The 22,924-nt window shown below is 37.9% G+C and overlaps 1 protein-coding gene across 2 annotated transcripts; it reads right to left on the reverse strand.

Annotated features, from left to right (window-relative positions):
• Positions 1-3,039: 3,039 nt before the first annotated feature.
• On the reverse strand, positions 3,040-9,916 carry LOC110877477 (GPI mannosyltransferase 3). 2 transcript variants are annotated; one of them, XM_022125623.1, is made up of 10 exons: positions 9,563-9,735; positions 8,570-8,798; positions 8,331-8,448; positions 7,447-7,551; positions 6,813-7,099; positions 5,720-6,001; positions 4,267-4,465; positions 4,023-4,174; positions 3,503-3,665; positions 3,040-3,417 (listed from the first exon to the last, which is right to left on the reverse strand). In XM_022125623.1, the coding sequence occupies exons 2-10, from the start codon at positions 8,794-8,796 to the stop codon at positions 3,340-3,342; spliced, it is 1,611 nt and encodes a 536-aa protein (XP_021981315.1). In that variant the 5' UTR covers positions 8,797-8,798; positions 9,563-9,735; the 3' UTR covers positions 3,040-3,339. The 2 variants fall into 2 exon arrangements, with proteins under 2 accessions (XP_021981315.1, XP_021981316.1); XM_022125624.2 differs by lacking the exon at positions 9,563-9,735 and adding an exon at positions 9,775-9,916 and having other exon boundaries at positions 3,070-3,417.
• Between the last annotated feature and the right edge of the window lie 13,008 nt (positions 9,917-22,924).

A 22,924-nucleotide genomic window follows, 5' to 3' on the forward strand; every position in this document is an offset into this window, starting at 1 on the left:
GGTTTTCAAAAGAAACCAAACCACAACAGTAATTTTAAAAAGAAAGGTTTAGGCTTTATTCCACCCGAAAATCATAAAAATGAGAAAATTTCTAAAACAAAAACAGTATGTTTCAGGGTCAAGTTCTGAGGAGGAAGAAAAGAGCTCATTCTGGAAACAATCGAACAAAGCGTTCTTTGAAGAAAAACAAAAGTTTGAGAAGAATGGAGCTAATCAGAAAAAGGAGACAAGAACCTGTTACCGATGCAAAGTTGTTGGTCACATTGCCAGTTACAATAGTTACTAGTTCAACAGGAACCAACATGTTTAGTTTTAGAAGGATTCAGGACCTGATTCTAGGCGAAGACGTCATACGCAGAAATTCTAGAGAATAATCGATTGAATGTTGGCAGAGGTAGGAAGAGTAACAAAGGCAATGGGAGCAGAAGACAGAGTTAGTTTAAGACTTTAAAGAATGCTCATTCTCATGACAAATCAATTTTTGGGGGGAGTCATTTTGAAGTTGGCCATAGTTCTAGGAAGTACATTTAGGGACATCGGTCCTATCAGCAATATACACGGTTCTAGATTTCTGTATAAGCACTTTAGCCTTCGGTTCTCTTTTGAGATCGTTCAATTTTTCATCAGTTGGCGTCCCTTTTATGCCCATCTCCACCGTCTTCTTCAAATCACTGCCTAATTCTTCAATGTTACAGCCATCTCCGATCATCTGGGCTTTGATTTCGTCAATGTCGTCCCTCAAAGATGCCAGTTGATCCTAATTGTGTTACAATGGTTGCTAGGTGATCCTCCAAATTCCGGGTTGTAAGTGATAGGAATCGGCTTTGAAACTAAAAAGAAAAGGATAAAATAAAAGATTGATCTACGATTCGTTTTGGATGCAGATACACTACCAAAACCAACAGTAGGGCTGCGAATCACTCCCGAAGATACAGAAATCACCACTCCGGTTATAAATTCGGGTCTAAGAACACCACTCAATATGCCACAATTGAGCTAGCATAGACACAATTAATTGACCTCAAAATCCGTTAAGAGAAAATTAACCAAAAAAAATTCTTTACTAAAAAACTCACTGCCTTGAATAATTCTCAAATTCAATACATATAGGATCCATGCACTACCTCACGTAGCTTTAATCTAGGAAATAAAACTGAAAAATAAACAACTACCTAAACATGAGAATTAAAGAAAATAAATTGGAACTAAAATAGAAAATAAAACATGGCTCCATTTTGTTCCCGTAACCCATGGTCATTGGCCCACCCATTTCGAGTGATCCGAACCCGCTGCTATCAGTAAGTGCCATTTGATTTCCCGGCAATGGAACCAAATGATAAAACCGAGAAAATTGAACTAATCAGCTACAGATTTTAATCCATTTCAAGAAGGATTAAGTCTCCAAAACATAATACAATTCTGGAATTTTCTAAAAATATAAAAACCAAACTCCTAAACTAGACACAAAAAAAACACAGTTAAACCTAAACTAAACAACATTTACTTCCTATTTTTCGGCTCCACTCACCCACTATTCCTCTCCTAATTTCCCTCCTAAATTGAGTGTGGTAAGAAATAATCTCAACCATTAGATCTAAATTAATTGAAAAGGGTAAGATTGTAAATTAATTAACAAATTCAAATATGGTAATCCTTGATTTAAGGATTTGGAGAGAGAAAAACCTGGATTTTAGGAATTATAACCGTCCATAAATATAACACCATTCAGATCATGTTCATACATGGTGTTTTAAATATAACACAATTCAGAAAATATAACACCATTCAGCACTAAAAATAACACCATTCAGTACAAAAATAACACCAGTCAGCAGTAAATAAAAAAAAACACCATTCAGTACAAAGAATATAACACCATTCAGTACAAAAATAACACCATTCAACAAACAAAATAACACCATTCAATAAACAAAATAACACCATTCAGAAAAAAATAACACCATTCAGAAAAATAAAATAAACACCGTTACTGAAAAGAAAAAACTAACACCATTCAGTACAAAAATAACACCATTCATCAGTAAAATAAAAATAAAAAAACTATTCAGTACAAAGAATGTAACACCATTCAGTACAAAAAAACACCATTCAGCAAACAAAATAACACCATTCAGTAAACAAAATAACACCATTCAGAAAATAAAATAAAACACCTCTGTATCATCTTCTTCACTTCCGGCACCACCACCACTGCCACTTCCGGCACCACCGCTGCCGATCCAGCACCACCACAACCGCCGCCGCTCGAACCACCACCACCGCCGCTGCCGCTCGCATCCGTCATCCGAATCAACCGCTTCCGCGAAGTCAACCGCTTCCGACACCGATTGATGTTTAATCTTCCGCGAAGTCAACCGCTTCCGACACCACTGCATCTCTAACGATCGTCTTTGAGATTGATGTTTAACAACCGCGAAGTCAACCGCTTCTGATACCGGCTTCCGACACCACTGCATCTCTAACGATCGTCTTCAATAACCGCTTCCGACACCGGCTTCCGATTGATGTTTAATCTTCCGATTCGTGGTGGTCTTGGAGTTGATAATGGAGAGAGAAATTCTGAACGTATGATAGAGAGAGATCTGGAGAGAGAGAGAGAAATTGTAGGGATTTTGATTTAGAAAATGGGGATAAAAAGACACAATTGCCCCTAGATATTTCAATTCAGTCCAAATTAATAAAAATATTTTACAATTTGGTCCCTATTATCTCAACCATTAGATCAAAGATCTAATGGCTGAGATTCTTTCTTACCTTTCTCACACTTTAGGCTTTTTTTACAGGATCCTCTACCTGTGATAACTATTTGTTTATAGATAAGTTAATCAAGGTAATTGATCAAATTATCTAGAAAAGGAAAAGAGAGAAATGGGTTGATCAAGTTAAAACACATATTTAGTAGTATATACAACTTTTTATACCATTTTATTTGAATATTTAGGCTATTATGTGTTACCCGTCCGTGAACAACGCGAACCAAGGCTATTATGAACATCCAATGTAGTGAGACCATCTGTGTAACTAATTCAAATAGTTTCATGCCAAACATAATCAAGGTATTCATTTGTTTACAGCATAGACACCGACTTTTCTTGACCCAAATCAACACGAAACCATTCTATCATATGTTAAACATGATCCAAACACCTTCCTATAGCGCTCAAAAACAAGATGACACAACAATTCCCTAAACCGTGTTTGTGTATAAATTAATTCTACAAACTCTACAAAATTTAAATAAATTAGACTCCAAAATTTGAACTTTTACAAAAATTATACCAGAAAATCAGGTTATCCTAAAGTGAAGATTACGGGCGATTACTTCAAAGCATACACGACGACTGATGCTTGAAGATCCCGATCCACCTTGAAATGAGCATGAAAGAATCTTTTTGTCTGGCAATCATAACCCAAATTTAGTAAAATTAACAAAAGATAGATTGTATATCGCGAGCCTTAAAGTTCAAGGAGAAACGCGTACCTCTTCATATGAATGGGATGAAAGGAAATCTTTAAGATGTTTTTCTTCATTGTTGAATAGTACGATATGACTTGGTTGAGACCAATTTTTGGCAAATTCAGATGTGAAACCAATCGGGTCCGTCATGAACCGGTCAGACTCATCAAGATTTCCCTTCACTTCGCTGATAATGGGTTACAAAAATAGATTTGTAATTAGTAGATATAGCAATTTCAACCCGTTAACTTATGAGTTATGAACGAGTTGATTTGGGTTTAAAAAAAAAGTAAAAAAGAAAAGGTCAAAGATGTCAAATGTAGCCCAAAGCAATTTAAAAAAAAATTGATTTATTAAACAAAATATATATTTTTTCTGTAATAAGGTTTAACTATTAATAAAGAAAATCTAAAATTCTGGAGAAGGTTCTTTTTGGTGAATCTAACCTATTCGACCCATACAAAAAGTACATGTTACCGACCCGACCCACTCGATCCACTATAGATATGAAAGTTTATGCAACATATTGTTGATTGTGTAATACCTCGGTGAACAATCCAAAAAACGCATAGGAAGATTTTGATGCAAGGTTGAATAGTATGGAGTAGCATGACATGGCGTCAAAAATAGAACGCTTTTCACATTCCCTTGATGGGCTTCTTTCGCTAGATAATTCATCACATCCTCAGTTCCTCTCTAGTTATTATTTCAGTGCGAGAATTCATAAAAATAGTAATAATATAGAACACCGAAAACACTTTCACGTAAAGATGACAGCTTTGAAGTACCTGATGAACCATACTCATGTAAAGAGCCATGGGAAGATTCGTGACCACCAAGAAAATAACCGCCGCTTGTATCTTCCAAGAGGATTTAGTTCGAGTTCTTGTATATTTGTTCTTTTTATTAGAAGAATATTGTCGGCTTAACATGGCTAACGAATAACCGGAGAAAGATAAAGCTATTGGAAGCACAGGGAGGACAAACCTGTTGACCATACTTGCTAATAAGTCAATTTGCGCATGTTTTATCCCAAACGGGTCAAATTAAAACTAGCTAAATATAAAACGAGTCAAATCGACTGTTAAATGGGTTGAACGTCGATCAAAATGTATTCTTGATGCAGACAACCTCCTAAGGAGCTTTATTCAAACATTTAAATTATTTTTTGCAGCAGTATAATTTTCTGCACTAGCATTTAACTAGTGATTTCACCCTCTATGCGTTGTGGCGGCGTCGAAAACGTAAAGTAGCTCGAATTTAACTGTCTAATGAAAACATATTTTATTTGACCCAACTCGTTTCTGAACAAACTTTACATCAAAACGTAGACCAACTGAAGACGTGCATCAAAATAAGCACGAAAACGTATTATACTTGACCCGACTCATTTCCGGAAAAAAAAAAACCGAGTCTAAACGTAAACCAACTTGAATCTATACCGACGTAAACCAACATATTACATTTTACCCGATGCGTTTCCGAACAAAATTTACAGCAAAACGTAGACCAGCTGAAAATGTACATAAAAATAAGCACGAAAAGGTAATACATTTGACCTGACTCATTTCCGAAAAAATATGTCGAAACATAAACCAACTTGAATTTATACCGACGAGTACATAAAAATAAGCACGTAAAACACGAGGGGTTAAAATGACATTGTTCAAAGTTTTTAGAAAGTTGAGGGGGTGTAAATGTTAATTCTGAAAGTTGAGGGGTAAGATACATAAAATACCAAAAAAAAACAAAAAAAAAACATGGTTACTGTAGCTAATCCCATGCCCTTTTATATGTATAATAACGTGTGTTAAGGGTGAAGGGAGTGGTTACCTATTTGGAATAGGTAAACTCCCCATTCACCCAATCAGACAGTGCCACGTCAATTTACCTATTTTGTTTACCTAATGCTCAAAAACATTGGCGGTGGTTTACCTATCTTGGATTAGGTAAACTATCATTTAAAAAAAATAATAAATGAAACCATCCAATCATCGGTAAACCTTCACCTTCTCCTCATCGGTAAACCTTCACCGATTCCTTCCCCTCACCGATCGGTAAACACCATCGGCGACGGTGTTACCGATCGGTAAACCGCTTACCGATGGTGTTTACCGCACCACTCCGCTCACCCTAACCCAACCCCAACCCGACCCGGATTTTTTCAACACGGGCACGTTTTGACCCACCCATTTTGCCACCTTTAAAAAACAGTACTAAAACATAGAGGTGTCGACATACCTGAATTCTTTGTGCCCTAAAATACTATAAAGCCCTATAACCCACAATATGAGGCCCGAAAGCTTCCACTGTTTAGACTGTACGACACCAACCGCCATGAAAGGTAAAAAGGTAAATATCATGACGATAAATCCCTGAGTGAAGTACCAATGCCATGGATGAGTTCCATAATAATCACCTCCAGAGGAAAGAAAATTGAACTTCAAAAAATTAAGAGGCACGAAAACCCACGAACCGTACATCAAACGGTCCAGTAGGAACGTCAGTCCAAGCACAATTGACCTGATAATAAAGCATTGCTATTAATCTTACAGTTTTGGTTATGCATGTGTTGACCCGGATTATGTTTTATTGCTAACAGGTAAAATACATAACATAAAAAAATTATCTGAAAGGGAAATGAGTCACAAGTCGTCTAAAGTGATTTTTAATGCATTGAACCTACCAAAATATTTTTTATTAATAAAATTCACTTTTTTAGAAAATATAGTGTTTGTAACCATACCTGACGCACTAATCATCTAAAGTAAAATGTCATTTTCGTCCTTGAGGTTTGGCCAATTTTGCGACTTTCGTCCAAAGGTTTGTTTTTTCGCATCTGGATCCAAAAGTTTTGAAATCTTGCCATTTTCATCCGGCTCGTTAACTCCATCCATTTTTCTCCGTTTTGTCAAGGGTATTTCCGTCTTTTTTGCTAACTTAATGGGCAATTCGGTCTTTTTCACTTTATGTAAAAAGACTGAAAACCCCTGCAAAGGACCGAATTGTCCTTTAAGTTAACAAAAAAGACAGAAATACCCTGACTTAACGAAGAAAAATGGATGGAGGTAACGAGCCGGATGAAAATGGCAAGATTTCAAACCTTTTGGATCCAGATGCGTAAAAACAATCCTTTGAACGAAAGTTGCAAAATTTGCCAAACCTCAAGGACGAAAAATGGCATTTTACTCACAGTTATCTATAAACATGGTCGCTTTTTTTGGTTTGGGTCAACCTGACTCGACACGTTTTGACCTATGTTTAAATTTTAATGCGAGCCCATTTTGACCCGTTACCCAACCCCGCCTAACCATAGTTAGCAAATAAGACATACCCAATAGGCAAGACTTGAAGAAAAATGAATTTCAGTCTATCGCGAGACACAATAAGCTCCATGAGACCGACATAAATCCATATTATAGCACTTGTGGGCCGAATGGCACATGCTATGGCGGCAGTAACCAAGGCCCAGGTTCTAGAAGCTTCCGGGCTATTGCTTGAATTGACCCTCAGACAGGGCCAGTAGTAGAGACTAAGAACCGTAAGAACGGTTTCTAAACTGTTGGATAAAGTGCGTGTTATACAGTAGAACATAAACCAGTTGGTTAACTGTGCAAAGAGCTGAAATAGAATTAAGTTTAACATAAAAGAAATATGATATCCATACGAAGTATTAAAATTTTCGTTACTATTGTTTGAATGCTCGATATCAATATATCATTATTATATATATTGAAAACCCTCAGATAAAAATATTATTATATATATAAACTATATTATTACAATACTAATAAAATATTATTATTTGAGAAAAGAGATTTATGAGTCTGTATCCATCAACATACGTTTTGTGTGACTTTCAAACAGTTTGACTCGTTTCTTTTCAGCTAAATTACCTATTTGACCCGTTTCAGATATGAATTAACCCAAATTGACGTCAAAATAAAGAGCATGACACATAAGGATACAGCCCACATGGCAACATGGCCACCATACAGGACATGAGAGAGTTTGAACATGTAAAGATCACCAAAAGCAGACAACACAGATTGCAATAGTCTTGGAGCCTTTATCTGCATAAACATTTTTTTAATAATAGTTGCATAAACAAAACTTATAGAAGAATAAAACGTAAATTCTTATTTCTTAATAAGACGAGAACATAATGATAGAGGCCGCAGTTCCAGCCCATTTACTATAGAACAGATTAAGTTGCTTACGTTTTATCTATTACGGGCCATATTAAAAAACGTTAGCTTAAAGAGGAACGGATCTATGGCTCTATGCAGTTAATATATGACTGATATATCGGTTATTAGTCCCCATGTCAAATATCAGTACCGATATTATCGACGATATTGGACCGATATATCACCGATTTCCCCGATATCAGTACCTTTCTTCTTAGTTCTACCATTCATCTTTCTTCTTATTGCTGCTATTAGTGTTTTAAGTCTTGATTGTTAAATGTTAGTGTTTTAAGTCTTAATAAATTCTGCATGATATTAAAACCACCGATACCCCACCGTGATAACCGATATCTCAAATATCGGTCCTTGACCAATATCCGATTTTTTTTACCGCATTAACAGCATAGGAACGGATCAAACAGGTTGAAAGTTGCTTAAAGGGTAGCGTTAACGCATATAATCTTCTAAAACGCTTTATTCTACTAATTTGATTTTGTTTTTATGATACAGATTTGTAATCATCTTTAGCATATCCACTATCTGGAAAAAAATGTGTGGGTTGACTTGACTGTTGACACATGCCCAAACCTCCAGAACCACCCATTTTGCCGTCTCTAATCTACTTACAAACCTCAAGACACGATCAACAATAAGAATCTTACCATGAAGAGTGGAGTATCAAGATGTAAAACGGAAAGAACTTTATAAAGAACCGCAAATAACATTGGATGCAAATAGCTACGTATTCCTTTTGTCCACTCCCATGTTAAATGTCCATACCTGCCAGTTTAAAATAAAGTTAAATCCCTATATATATATATATATATATATATACATATATATATATACTAACAAGCAATAACTAAACACATATTCAGTTAAACGAAACAAATAAATATACCCAAAGGTAATTCGATGTGCAACTTCAAGCGCTTGCCAATGCTCGTCTGGGTTGAAATATGTTTGCACAAATAAAGAATTTGTCATTCTGAATATTAAACAAATTATAAAGATTTTCGTGGATGATGGAAATTGACTGGCTCGTTGTTTACTATCTTGTTGAAGTGATTTAAGATTTGATACTTCATCTTCATGTGCCGATACGGAAGCATTTGTTCGCTTTCTCATTACTGAATTGATGACACCAAAGAGTAATATCGATTAGATGTAAACCGTGCATGATACCACAAGATCCAAATCCGAACGCAATTCTTAAATTTTTTTAAATGAGATTTATCACAGATGACATACCACAAGTCCCTTAATCTAAAATTGTGATTTAATAGAAGATGTACCCGAAAGTAATGTGATTCAATACTAAAATAATTGAAGATATACAAAATGTCTTATGAAAACATATAACTAGGTATGCGAACAAGCTTCGGGTGATATTCATCAATTGCTAAAGTCAAACAGTAATTCCTAATGTAACATTTAATCAAACTAAAAAAAAACATGGCAATCATACATGGATAAACCCCGATAATACCACACTAAGGCTATAATCAAATCTAAGGTCTCAAATGACAGTAATCATAAGCATATAACAAGAACACACACTCTCACTATTCAAACTTCAAAGGTTAAAGCTTCAAGTTATGATTGCAGTAGGATGTCAATGGGAGTGTGCTTGCACCACAAATACATATAAAAATACTCTATTTTGGTCAACTTGCATTCTCTCAGGACTTTCATCGAACACCTTGAAGGCACAAAATCTAGGCAACTTATACACGTATAATAATTAAGAATCTTATCATTCTACTTCGAAAAATCAAGTTACTCACAAGCTAAAATCAAGATGCTTGATATCAAAACCAACAAAAATCGAATCACGATGTGGGTTTTCAAGAAAAATGCGATTTAGTTAAAAAAAAAAACACATCGAACGCACCGGAGAAATGGCGATCCCAAACCCACAAGAGCAAAGAAGTCTGAAATGGTATGTGCGTACGTATAATGCCTATCAATGGCAAAGGATTGGAGTATTGTTCTTGGGTTTAGTTTGTTTTTCCTTGTGTGAGTGTTTGTTAAAATGAAACAAAATAAAACCGAGTGTGAAAAGCTTAATGTAGTGATTATACTGTAACCCAATTTGAGCCGTACCTGTAACAAGCTAGAACGATAATCAGATTGCACTTTACTTGTTTTCTTTACAATCTAAACAGTTAGGAGGCAAATGTAAGCTTCCGTTTATGTTCGATCAAGATGCTCTCAGAATATGGGCCCAAATTGGCTTCTTCTTAGTCGGCCTACTGAAATTTGAAACCCAATAAATGAAACGAAAAGAATTTAATCATAATTACAAGCAGAGGTGGGCAAGAAAAAAAAACGGGTTAATTAACTGTAACTGGTTGTTAACTGAAACCGTAACTGGTTGTTAAACGGTCAAACATTAACTAATTAATAATAACTTATAGATATTTAGTGTAGCAATCGGTTATTAACTAGTTTTTTTAACTGGTGGACCGGTTAATCGAGAAAAAAAAACCAAAAAATTCAAAAAATAAAGGAAAAAATGACCAGTTAATTAACCGAAAAATTGGTTATTAACCGAACAGGTTAAAGTGGTTAAAGCGGTTAAAGTGATTAACTGGACCAATTAAAGCAATAACCGGTTAGATAATGAATAACAGAGGGACCTGGAATGTAATTATTAGGTGGTACAGGGGTTGTTGTTAACAAGTCCGATTGTGCCCCTTGGCGCCCCTCCCCCATTTCCTAGCCACCATTGATAGTCCGCCAGCATGGTAGCGAGCGCCAACGGCTCGAATTTGGTGGTCTCTATTCACTTTACTGTTGACAACGGTATTTTAAAAAAAATAACTTTTAATTTTAAAATTCACACTATATATATCCTATCTATTTACTCAAACCATATCTATTCTCCATCTATTCTGTATAAATTTTATCATACTCACACAATGTTTCCCAACAATCAAAACCCGTGGGACCCCAACAATCCGTTTTGGGGTAGTTTAGCAAACAACGAACAAGAAGAACGATACCGAAAAGACCCACGAACGGATGAGATTAGGTATATCCAATGCTACCTACCACCCCAACCCCCCCCCCCCATCTGACAACGCCACCACCGCTTCCCGGTTTTTTTGGATACTATTCCGCACCACCATTTTTCCCCCAAACCCTAAACATACCCAAAACCCAACCCACTTCCTCAAAAGTTAGACGATCGAGAAGGCACCGTAAGAAGGGAGAGAATGTCGAACGTGCTCCTAAAACGATCAAGAGGTGGACGCCTACCGAAGAACTTGCATTGTCACACGCATGGCTCGACGTGTGACAATCCTCACCAAAACAGGTATCCGTAGGAATTAATTAAGATTTAATTAATACTTAATTACTGTGCTTGCTTACATTGTGGTTAAACTGCTACGTGATTTATGATACATACATATACATGCATCATACTTTATTACTGTCACTCCATTATTTACACAGAACTATAGTGACAAATTTGATGCACAAAAGCACAGTTAGCACAATGAAGGGATAACCCAGTAAACATGCTGACATTGTCAGTATTAGACAGACACTGTCTCTGAGGCCAGTATGAGCCGGGAATAGATTACTACACTAGTAGGGAGGTGAGGATTGTTAAACTGCATCACTAGGTGATAGTTATGGTGACCGGATGTACCTAAAACATGCTTTAATTATAAAATTCTGCACTTTCTGCAAAAATTCAGCATTTAACTTAACTAGTAAAGTGCAAAAACATGGGAAAGTAATATTAGACACTTTCCAAAGTGTCGGGAATTTATTGTGTCACTAAAAATAATATTAAAGACACTTTAAATGCTTATTTAGCACTTTAACGGATTAATATCCAACCGAAGAACCGGACTTTACCCGGAACATAAAAATATTGTCAAGAACATTGTTTACACTTTTCTGAGCTAGTTAGGGTCCCCGAACACCCTAAGACCTGCTATAATACACTACACACTATTACACTAATTTAAATACCTAACTAAACTAACTAATCACTAACTATACATTTGAAAACAAACCATAAACTCCCCCCCCCCCCTTCAACCGATCGGTCCCCATATGGGATACACTCCCCACATTTTTGATTATTTTATTAGTCCCTGTCCCATATCTAGTTAACATAATACACCTTGGACATTAGTAAGAAATGGACTATAAGTATAACCTTAAGATCACACCTTCATTCACTTCAACCACACCAAAAATTTTGCTCTCTTCCTCCCTCTTGCCTTGAGTTTGGCCGAACACCATCACCATTAGCCATCCATCATTCAAATCTTGTTCAAGCCATTTTCTTACATACAAGTGTGCAAGAGATCACACAAGGAGGCTCGGTGTTTTCGGAATCTCAAGAACCTCACTACGTTGCTTTTATCCACCTTGTTTACGCTTTGATTCTTCCCTAGCCACGAGCTAGTAGTAAGTGCCTCTAAACATCCTCTTGATCTTGTTTAAAGTGGTTAATAAGAGATTTAACGGTTAAAATCCAAGAACACACAAGATCAAAACATAAAGTCTTGAAAGAATGATGAATAAGTTGGTTAAAGAATAACCAGTGGAGTAAATCTTATGAAACTTGTTTAGTTGTGATTATTTTATGTTGTTTGATGCTAGTAGTGGGACAGATCATCACCTAACCATGCTAGATCATGTTCATGGAACATGAACTAGTAGTTTGTTAAGTGTGAAAGTTACAAGATGATGAACTCTTCCACTAACAAAACATGAACTTGTGTAAAAGTGATTTTTATTGTAAAATAAGGTTTTAAACTAGTAGATCTAAAGATCTACAAGTGGTATTTTCGAAGAACCAAGTGTAAGAGGCAAGTCTTGCTTTAAACCCGGATCTTACACAAACTACAAGCATTTTAGTGAAAAAGCAAGTGTGAAAACACTTGTGTAGCAAGAAGATTTAACAAAGAAATATTTTCGTAAATATTGACTAGAAGATTGTGAGATTACATATTCTTTAAAAATAAAGTTTTCAAGAAACTAATGTTATTTTTAAAGATGGAAAGATCTACTAAATATGTTGGAAAGTTACTACCTATTTTTACACAACTTACAAGCTCATGAGTTTGCGATTTAGACTTATTTTGTCATGTTTGATGTTTAAATTTTGTATATTGATGGTTGATAAATTGTTGATTGAATTTTGAAAAGAAAATGATACACTTGAAAGCGTGGCCACCTCCAAACTCTGGCAAAATTTTTCTAAAAATATAACACTTAGAAATATTTTTGGTGACAAGTGTTTATGAGTATATTTTCAAGTTGTTTTCAAAATACAAATTTCGCCATGGTTTTTATTACAAAATAACCAAGTGTCGGAGGTGGATTTTTGTAAAGGAAACTTAAATATATATTGAGAATATATATTTCTTAGTAAAAACGCTTGTGTGATTTTATGATTATTTTGTGAACTATGTATATTAGTTTTAGCGTAAAAATAATATAACTTGAATACACTGAGAAGCAACGACTCCAAAATAATATCAACGCCCTCACAAATAAATGTTTAAGTTACACCGGTATTATTACTACAACGCGAACTCTAAAATGTAACACGCGTATTTTCGGAAAATACTCTTAATGGTGTATTTTGACAAAGTATTATTTTGGGAAATTGTATGAAGTAAAATATAATATTTTTGGGAAAAATATGTATATTTTGGAATCAGAACATTTTAGACAAGTGATTTAAATGTATTTTCAAGTGAGACTTAAAAATATATTTTCGGAGTTATAACGTGTACGTATATTTTGGTAAAGTATTATTTTGGAAACTGTAGAAACATAAATATGTTATTTTTGGGAATATATTAACATATTGTTTTTGGAATAATAACATCGAAATACGCGCCATTACTTGGCAGGATATACAGGTACATATATTATTTTAAGAATACGAGTATACAAGTGTAAATTACCCCCATCCTTGGGAAGGAAATGCGCACATACAATACTTGAGAAGTATAACTCTAAAATAGTTGTCTAACTATTATTTCAAAACCTTAAAAACAGTTATAACTTGGAATAATACCAGAAACGTAATCCGAAAACACAAATACTAAGACAAGGCACTACCCGTTCGTCTAATAGACAATAGACCATTGTAGATAGTCGTGATTGCCGTGGAGATTTGGGTTACGAGTACGAAGAGCAAAACTGTGAGTTCATGTCCCCCCTTTTCTCTTAATTGTTTTCAGTTTTTGTACTTCGGGGGTGAAATACATGTTACAATGATTACGAATACTTTTTACGCGGTATGGTTAGCATAAGGAGGGTTACTACTTAGATCATGTGAGTGGGTAGGCTGAAAATAGAGGCCATTAATCCTCATTGTAGGACCGAGGGTCATTAGCGGTAGATCTATCTGGGTGTAGCGAGCCCAACCCCTGAGTCCGCTGAATGAACCAGGTGGTGACTTTGAGCCCGACGCAAAAATATGCTAGGTTTGAGTCTTCCTACAGCACTTCACACATATCATTGGCTTTGCAACCCAATGGTGATCTCTTTTTCCTTAATTGCTACATACCAGGGATTTTCATACATACAGACATCTTTACAAAAGGTTTATACATACTCACTTACACATGAACTCGCTCAACTTTATGTTGACTTTTCAAACTACATGTATTTCAGGGAATTAATGGATCTGGCACGGTATGCACATACTTTCAAGCTGCGTTTGAATAAAGAAGTCATCCAGGGTTTAGAAGGTGTAACCTCTTCCTGGATAGGTTACATATCTCTAAACCTAGTATTGTTTAAAGTCTTTTGCTAAGTTTTTACGAACTCATTAAATCAATTCAAGGTTTGTAACTTATTTTGTGATTGATGTTTTAAGACAAGTATAATATGGTATTTTTCTAAACTCTATTAACGGGAGAATATCTCATGTTTTTTATCATATAGCATTGTTATGATTGTTGCTATGGTATTAAGAAGTCACACCAAATAAACCCACGCTTCTGCAAAGCCAGGGTGTGACAGCTGGGTATCAGAGCCAGGTTCATAGCGAACTAGGATTCTTTCTCGAGTCTAGACTATGATCATCAGGGCTCTCATGAAAACGTTTTCAAACATTTTTACATTGCATACACTATACGTCCAGATCCAGGGAACAAACATTTTTACAAACAAAAAGTATGAACACTTTTTCAAAAATTATGATTCAGTCTTATCGACTGGGAGGTTGGTTAGGGAGACCAGGGATTCAGTCTTAGTGACTGGGAGATTGGTCAGGGAGACCAGGGATTCAGTCTTAGTGACTGGGAGGTTGGTCAGGGAGACCAGGGATTCAGTCTTAGTGACTAGGAGTAGGGATGAGCAAAATGGACCCGGTACCGGTACCGAACCGGTACCGGTACCGAATTTACCGAACCGGGTACCTTTTCGGTACCGATTCGGTACCGACTTTTAACATTTTCGGTAGCGGTTCGGTACCGGTACGGTACGGTACCGGTATTTACCGGTTTTTACCCTTAAATACCGGTACCGAACCGGTACCGGTACCGAACCGGGTATATTCGGTACCGGTACCGGTACCCACTTTTGAGGATTTTCGGTACCGGTTCTTTCGGTACCGGTACCGGTTCGGTACCGGACGGTACCGAGCTCATCCCTAACTGGGAGGTTGGTCAGGGAGACTAGGGATTCAGTCTTAGTGACTGGGAGGATAGTCTGAGAGACTAGGAAGTTCAGTCTGAGAGGCTAGGAGGATAGTCTGGGGAAGACTAGGATGATTACTTGCTTACATTAATTGAGACTTACATGCTTATTTGATTTAAGTTTGATGTACGTGCATATGTGGTAGTTGTTCGCATACACTAATTGTTAGTAGTTACTATGAATATACATGCTACGCACCGGCACACATGTCACTCTAATTAGAGAACGAGTTATCAGACATTGATAACCCTACGACCACCGCCACAGATAATGAGACTACATCTGCGCCAGAGACAATTACATCAGATACTGAGAGTGATCCTGATATGCTAATGACGAGGACGACTTCTAACAGTCCGTGCTACCCGACTTTGGTGATACTTCATCTCTGCTGATGGTTTCTCTGACAAGAATCTTTCTGTCACTCTTGTTTCAATCCATGACCTCTCCATCACTGGTCATCCCGATGATGGACACACCATGGCTCCAATCCTCAATGATGCGCCTCCTACGGACATTTCTACTGAAGGTTGGCTACTCGACAAACAATATATGACTACGTTGGCATGCTTATCGATGGCCCTCCTGCCGACGCCCATAACGATAGAAAATTAGACGAGAATACTGATACTAACTTCACTTCTTAAGACCCCTATTAACAAGCCATCATCTGATTCTAGCATGCATTCAGACTCCTTTGAGTCTGTGATACCTGCAACCTTACAAACAGCTGGATTACAGCATTCTACTACTGACACAAGACGACGATGTCATGGCTGCTGCTCTGTCCCCTGCTCGAGACACCACACCGTTACACGACTCGGAGCCTGCTCTTGAGCTAGCTTCTACACCTTTTGGGTCAGCTTGATGTTGCGCCTGCTTAACCTACACCTTTACGTGATCACGATCCTGTTTCTTTTTGGTCTGCCAGAAATTGCACCCCTTATATCTACCTGCATCGGGAAATCTCCTCATTTGTTGAGATGTTTGTTTTTACACCCGCAACCGCTGACATTGCTCCTTTCCCCTATGAAGACCGACATCTATTGCGCCATCGTGCCTATCACTTCTTTCAGGACATACTCGCACCCCGGAAGAGTGCCCCAGGTCAGTACCCACGTAACGATCCTTTTTGCTACAGCAACACTTTCACCGACCTCACAGGCCGCATCATTTGCTACATTCACCTCCACAACGCCGGACGAGCCACTTTGATGGATCTTATAACATGCTATACTTATTTTAGACCCTTGCCATCCCTCTCATTATGGAGGCTGTACACAGGATGAGTGCTCCTGTAACATCAGCTATAGTTTAAGGATATGAGTCGCAGAATGTTGGAGCTTGAGCTGACGCCACAATTGGCAACTTCAAATGTAAAACATTACATAACCGAAAACATGATTTGAGTGTCTACATCACAAGACAGCATATTGTCTGAAAAGTTTATGTAAAACACCACATCCTCCACCCTGTCTATCACCAGCATGCTTTGATCCGCCACATACATCAAGATCCCTTTTGTGCTCTTGACTTTTGCTATTTCACCGCTCCCAGGATTCTGATGCTCATTTCTTTACTGTCGAGTGGCAGAGCAGATAATTACTTCAACGTATATACAAGCTCGAGGAGGGACTCACGCATGTTAACAGTTTACTTTTCTTTCCTCCTCCATCTCAGTCACCAGTATAGTTGGTTTCTGGATTATGCGGATTGCATTATGCTTGGGTAAAGACACTAATAATAAGTCGGGATTGCGGAGACTTTTGAGGACCACTTCTGACTACATAATTTTGATGCACTAATATACTTGTTGGACAGGGGTAGGGTGACCCTGTGTCCCTTCTGATGTGATGCATTTTGTAAAACACAGTGATTGTGGCCGGAGGATAATGAAAGCCCGATCATCTTTAAACACGCGACAATACTTATGACTAATGGCTAACGAAAAACTCCGTCGCTATGTCTCCACTAAGCACGCTGTTGATCTACATATTTGTGCTATAACTATAATGCTACATGCTTACTTGCTACATTCCTATTTACAAGTTGTGCAATACATGTGATAATATGTGATTGAATGTTATAACAACTGTGTATATGCATATATGTAATACACCCCTGAGGTCTTATTCGTTGAATAGAGACTTGTGTGCTCGCGTCCTTCACAAGACCTGACCTAACCGACTTCTTTTAGGAGGATGTCGACTCAAGGGAACACCGATATCAACCGCCCTCTACCTACAACAGAGGCGGAAATGCAAGAGCGCCTCTTGCAGGCCATCGCACGGTACAAGGCCCGTCGCTCCGATTGCAGCGGAGGTACCTTAGGAAATAACCCCCCCAACGGTAATGTCTAGTCCCTTAAGACACATTACAAAACGTTTGGACATTTCCACGAGAGCCTTGCTAAGGCCTTACGCGAATAATGTTGCTTACATCGCAGGCTGCACCTACAAGCAGTTCTTGGACCACAAACCTCGAGAGTTCGACGGCACTGGGGGTGCCTTAGCCTTCGTGCGCTGGGTTGAAAAGACGGATTCAGTTTTACGATTGAGCAAATATGACCCCGAACATCAAGTCACATATATAGCTGGACTATTGGTGGATGAGGCTCTGTCATGGTGGAACCATCAAGTTCGGATAATGGGCGAGACCGCCGTGGGACGAACTGAAAGATCTGATGCGTAAGAGATATTGCTCGAGGGCAGAAGTCCAGAAGTTGGAAACAGAACTGTGGAACTTGAAAATGGAAGGACCAAAGATAGCGGAGTATATGCAGAGATTTAACGAATTATCACAAGTTGCTTTACTCCTGGGGGGACCAGAGTTTAAGAGAATTGAACAGTTCATAAGGGGATTGGCACCTCAGATTCTAAGCCTGGTAACAACATCTAAACCTTCAACGATCACCGAGGATATCAGCATAAGCGTGGCACTCACGGAAGAAGCAGTTAGACGAGGAGAATTTTCCATTGCTGAGGAGAAAAAGGAGACTGCTATAGAGGCATCTGGGGATAACAAGAGAAAGCTCACAAATTTCAAGATGGTTACTCAGGGGAGTAACAAGAAGAAGGCCAAAAAGGGAAAAGACTACATGGGTATCCTACCTAAGTGCGACAATTGTTTACGTTATCATGTCGGGCGATGTAGATATGGAAAATGTGCTAACTGTGGAAAGAGGGGGCATCCTAAAGAAACTTGTTGGCAAGATACTGAACGTGGTAATGAGGGCCAAGACGGTAGTGAGAATCACGAAGGGGACAACGACAATGACAATTGTCAAGGCAGAATGAGTGACAAGCAGAAACGGGCCCGAGGTTGTTTTAACTGTGGAAGCAAAAAGCATTTCAGAAAATATTGCCCTAAAAACAAACAGGCACAAGGATGAAAGCTCCCCACTGGAGCTAGGGAGACACGCCAGGGATTCAAGCATGGATATTGGTACGTCCCGAATTACTCAATGTTATGCATCTGTATTGCCAAATATTGTTGCAAATTTTACGATTCACACCTCTAGAGTTCGAGAGTATAATTAGTTAAAGTAGCGAGTAAGTAGATGTTCCAGTACCCGCTGGAAGTAGCTTAGGGGAAGCTAGTGGAAGCCAACGCAGTAACTGGGGGCGACAAGATAAAAACCGGAGAGCGTAAGTTTACGATAGATCTACTGCCTGTTGAGCTGGGAAGCTTCGACGAGGTAATTGGGGTGTATTAGTTGCCAAGTGGTCGAGCGGAGATTGATGTTTGCATCCCAATGACGAATAAAGGAAAGATCTCGACTCACGAAGCAGGATACGCCACCACAGATCACGAATTGCATAAGGCACGAAAGTTGTTGTGGGAAGGATGTGTTGTTTCCTGGCTCATGTCGGGGACAAGGGAGCCGAAGAACTAAAAACTTAAAGATACCCCCATGATAAGAGAATATCCTGAAGTCTTCCTCGAAGACTAGCCAGAATTATCTCCTCAACGACAAGTCGAATTTTTGCATCGATTTGATTCCAGGCGTCGCGCCTTTAGTCAATGCACCCTGAGCGACTTACGCCTTCGGAAATGCAAGGATTGACAGAGTAGTTTTAGCAGTGGATAGAGAAGGAAGATAACAGACCAAGATGTCCCTTTTGGGTAATCCCATTTCTGCTCGTCAAAAAGAAGGATGATGATTTTCAAATAAACATCAACTACCAGGAGCCGAACGAGCTAACGCACGAGAGTCGGTGACTCTTGCTAAGGGTTAACGAACCTCTTACAAAACTGACTATGAGGACCCAACTACTACTACACGACTGGTCGATGATCGAGCGTCGTTCACAGTGAAATTCAGGAAGAAAGTATATGCGAGCGAAATTGTGGGACAATGACTTGTTCTAGACGTAGACAAAATGGTGCTTCCTACACAATGTACAAACCGGATCCACACGGGATACGAAATCCGGAGAATTTAGAAACTTATATCTAGGACCTTTGGGAACCCAGGACCAAACTCGTAAGGGTTTTACTTAGGAACCATAGCTGTCAACTCAATCAGACATCATCAACTTGACAAACCTGTCATTGCAGTTAACAAAACCGAAAGTACTTAAATTTTCTTCCGTTGAAGTCTTCACTTTTACTTCTAACGAGTAGATATTTGCATTTCTACTCCCCTCAAAGTAGTTGCATCACGTTGCTTTCCTTCGCTGAGAGCGAACACACATTTGCTTTGTATACTTGGTCACTTCTCCCTTTTGGTAGAAACACATCGCTTCATCACTTGAAAACTTATATATAACCCATGCACCTTTTGCCAGGCATGCGGTTTCATTTCGAATAAACGCTTCATTAAAATTCAAATATTATGTTGCCAAATCTAATTGCTGGTTTGTGATTCGAGTAACCTACGTTATTGAAATTATTGGCTCTTTTGCTATCAAGTCAACACACTCTCTTGAAACTTCTTTTATTACAAATTACACTCATGGTTCATTTTGTTATCATGCCGATATTTCCTTTGTTGATACATATGTTTATAGCCGGGCTACACTGAGATTAAGTTCGATTGCTTGAACTTATCCACTTCGCATGTCCAGTTGCAGACACCATATGATGTATTGAGAGCATCATATTCGAATATTTTCGCAAAGATTTTTTCATTTCGAGTCATAGTAGATTCGGATGGTCTATGACTCCACTAAATCGTTGATTGATTTCGATACCTTGCAGTGATACTTTCACAGAATTGAAGCTTGCGCTAATTGGGTTACTCATTTCATACACGGATTTAATTGCCTATTTATTTGTTAACAATCCATTTTGATATCCACGATCGAAGCAGTCTTAACATAATCGTGTGTTGAGGCAATGGTACATATATTCATTTCATAAGCACAAATGTACCTCCTAACGATTCTTTCGTTGTCAATCAAATGCCTTACAGTACTTAATACTTTTTCATCTTCGATCAAAACAGTGGCTCTTTGATGATTCCGTATTCAACCGAAAACTTTATGACATTGTGTAAATCAAACCTTCCGGCTTGTTTCGGTACACTTTCATCTGATCTCAAACACGGTGAACTTGTTCAGTCACCGCTATTATGGAATTATGTCATTGTGACACCTTGTGGTGTCATTACAAACTTGTAGCTTGTGCTAATAATGGTCAACCGTTTCACACGGGACTACATATACTTTTGCTTGACCCATCATTCAAACATTTCTGATGCAACTACTAATTAAGGCAAGGATACACAAGATTCGCTTGTTTTTCACTCGGCGTATTCTCGCAATTCAAAATTTTCAACACACTAAACTTTACCATTCATCTACTCGGGAGTTGACATATCATTTTACTATTTCATTTGAGTTGTTGATTTTGAATTCATATAGCGGATGCTATGTTTCGTGAAAACTCGCTTGCATATTGCGATCGATCGTTAGAGAATCTTATTAGTCAAGGCTCCTCTTTTGTGAGACCCCTGCTAGCTGGATCACACTAGACTATACGTCAAATACGACCTGTACCTTTGACAACAAATGCTAAAAGCACACACCTTTTAGCCCTAGGATTCGGGTTGTTGTATATTCTCGGACTTACCAAATGTGAGTAAGGTTTGATTCGGTTGATGATTATCTACCTCTATATTATTCATACATATATACGTGTGACATAACCATAAGGGGTTAAGGTAGTACAAATTTCGAGGACGAAATTTTCTTAACGGGGGGAGAATGTGACAACCCTCACCAAAACAGGTATCCGTACGAATTAATTAATATTTAATTAATGCTTAATTACTGTGCTTGCTTACATTGTGGTTAAACTGCTACGTGATTTCTGATACATACATATACATGCATCATACTTTTTTACTGTCACTCCATTATTTATACAGAACTATAGTGACAAACTTGATGCACAAAAGCACAGTTAGCACAATGAAGGGATAACCCAGTAAACATGCTGACATTGTCAGTATTAGACAGACACTATCTCTGAGGCCAGTATGAGCCGGGAATAGATTACCACACTAGTAGGGAGTGTAGGGAGGTGAGGATTGTTAAACTGCGTCACTAGGTGATGGTTATGGTGACCGGATGTGCCTAAAACATGCTTTAATTATAAAATTCTGCACTTTTTGCAAAAATTCAGCATTTAACTTAACTAGTAAAGTGCAAAAACATGGGAAAGTAATATTAGACACTTTCCAAAGTGTCGGGAATTTATTGTGTCACTAAAAATAATATTAAAGACACTTTAAATGCTTATTTAGCACTTTAACGGGTTAATATCCAACCGAACAACCAGACTTTACCCGGAACATAAAAATATTGTCAATGACATTGTTTACACTTTTCTGAGCTAGTTAGGGTCCCCGAACACCCTAACACCTGCTATAATACACTACACACTATTACACTAATTTAAATACCTAACTAAACTAACTAATCACTAACTATACATTTGAAAACAAACCATAAACTCCCCCCCCCCCTTCAACCGATCGGTCCCCATATGGGATACACTCCCCACATTTTTGATTATTTTATTAGTCCCTGTCCCATATCTAGTTAACATAATACACCTTGGACATTAGTAAGAAATGGACTATAAGTATAACCTTAAGATCACACCTTCATTCACTTCAACCACACCAAAAATTTTGCTCTCTTCCTCCCTCTTGCCTTGAGTTTGGCCGAACACCATCACCATTAGCCATCCATCATTCAAATCTTGTTCAAGCCATTTTCTTACATACAAGTGTGCAAGAGATCACACAAGGAGGCTTGGTGTTTTCGGAATCTCAAGAACCTCACTACGTTGCTTTTATCCACCTTGTTTACGCTTTGATTCTTCCCTAGCCACGAGCTAGTAGTAAGTGCCTCTAAACATCCTCTTGATCTTGTTTAAAGTGGTTAATAAGAGATTTAACGGTTAAAATCCAAGAACACACAAGATCAAAACATAAAGTCTTGAAAGAATGATGAATAAGTTGGTTAAAGAATAACCAGTGGAGTAAATCTTATGAAACTTGTTTAGTTGTGATTATTTTATGTTGTTTGATGCTAGTAGTGGGACAGATCATCAC

This window comes from Helianthus annuus, chromosome 9 (assembly GCF_002127325.2).
Source record: "Helianthus annuus cultivar XRQ/B chromosome 9, HanXRQr2.0-SUNRISE, whole genome shotgun sequence".
Lineage (NCBI taxonomy): Eukaryota > Viridiplantae > Streptophyta > Magnoliopsida > Asterales > Asteraceae > Helianthus > Helianthus annuus.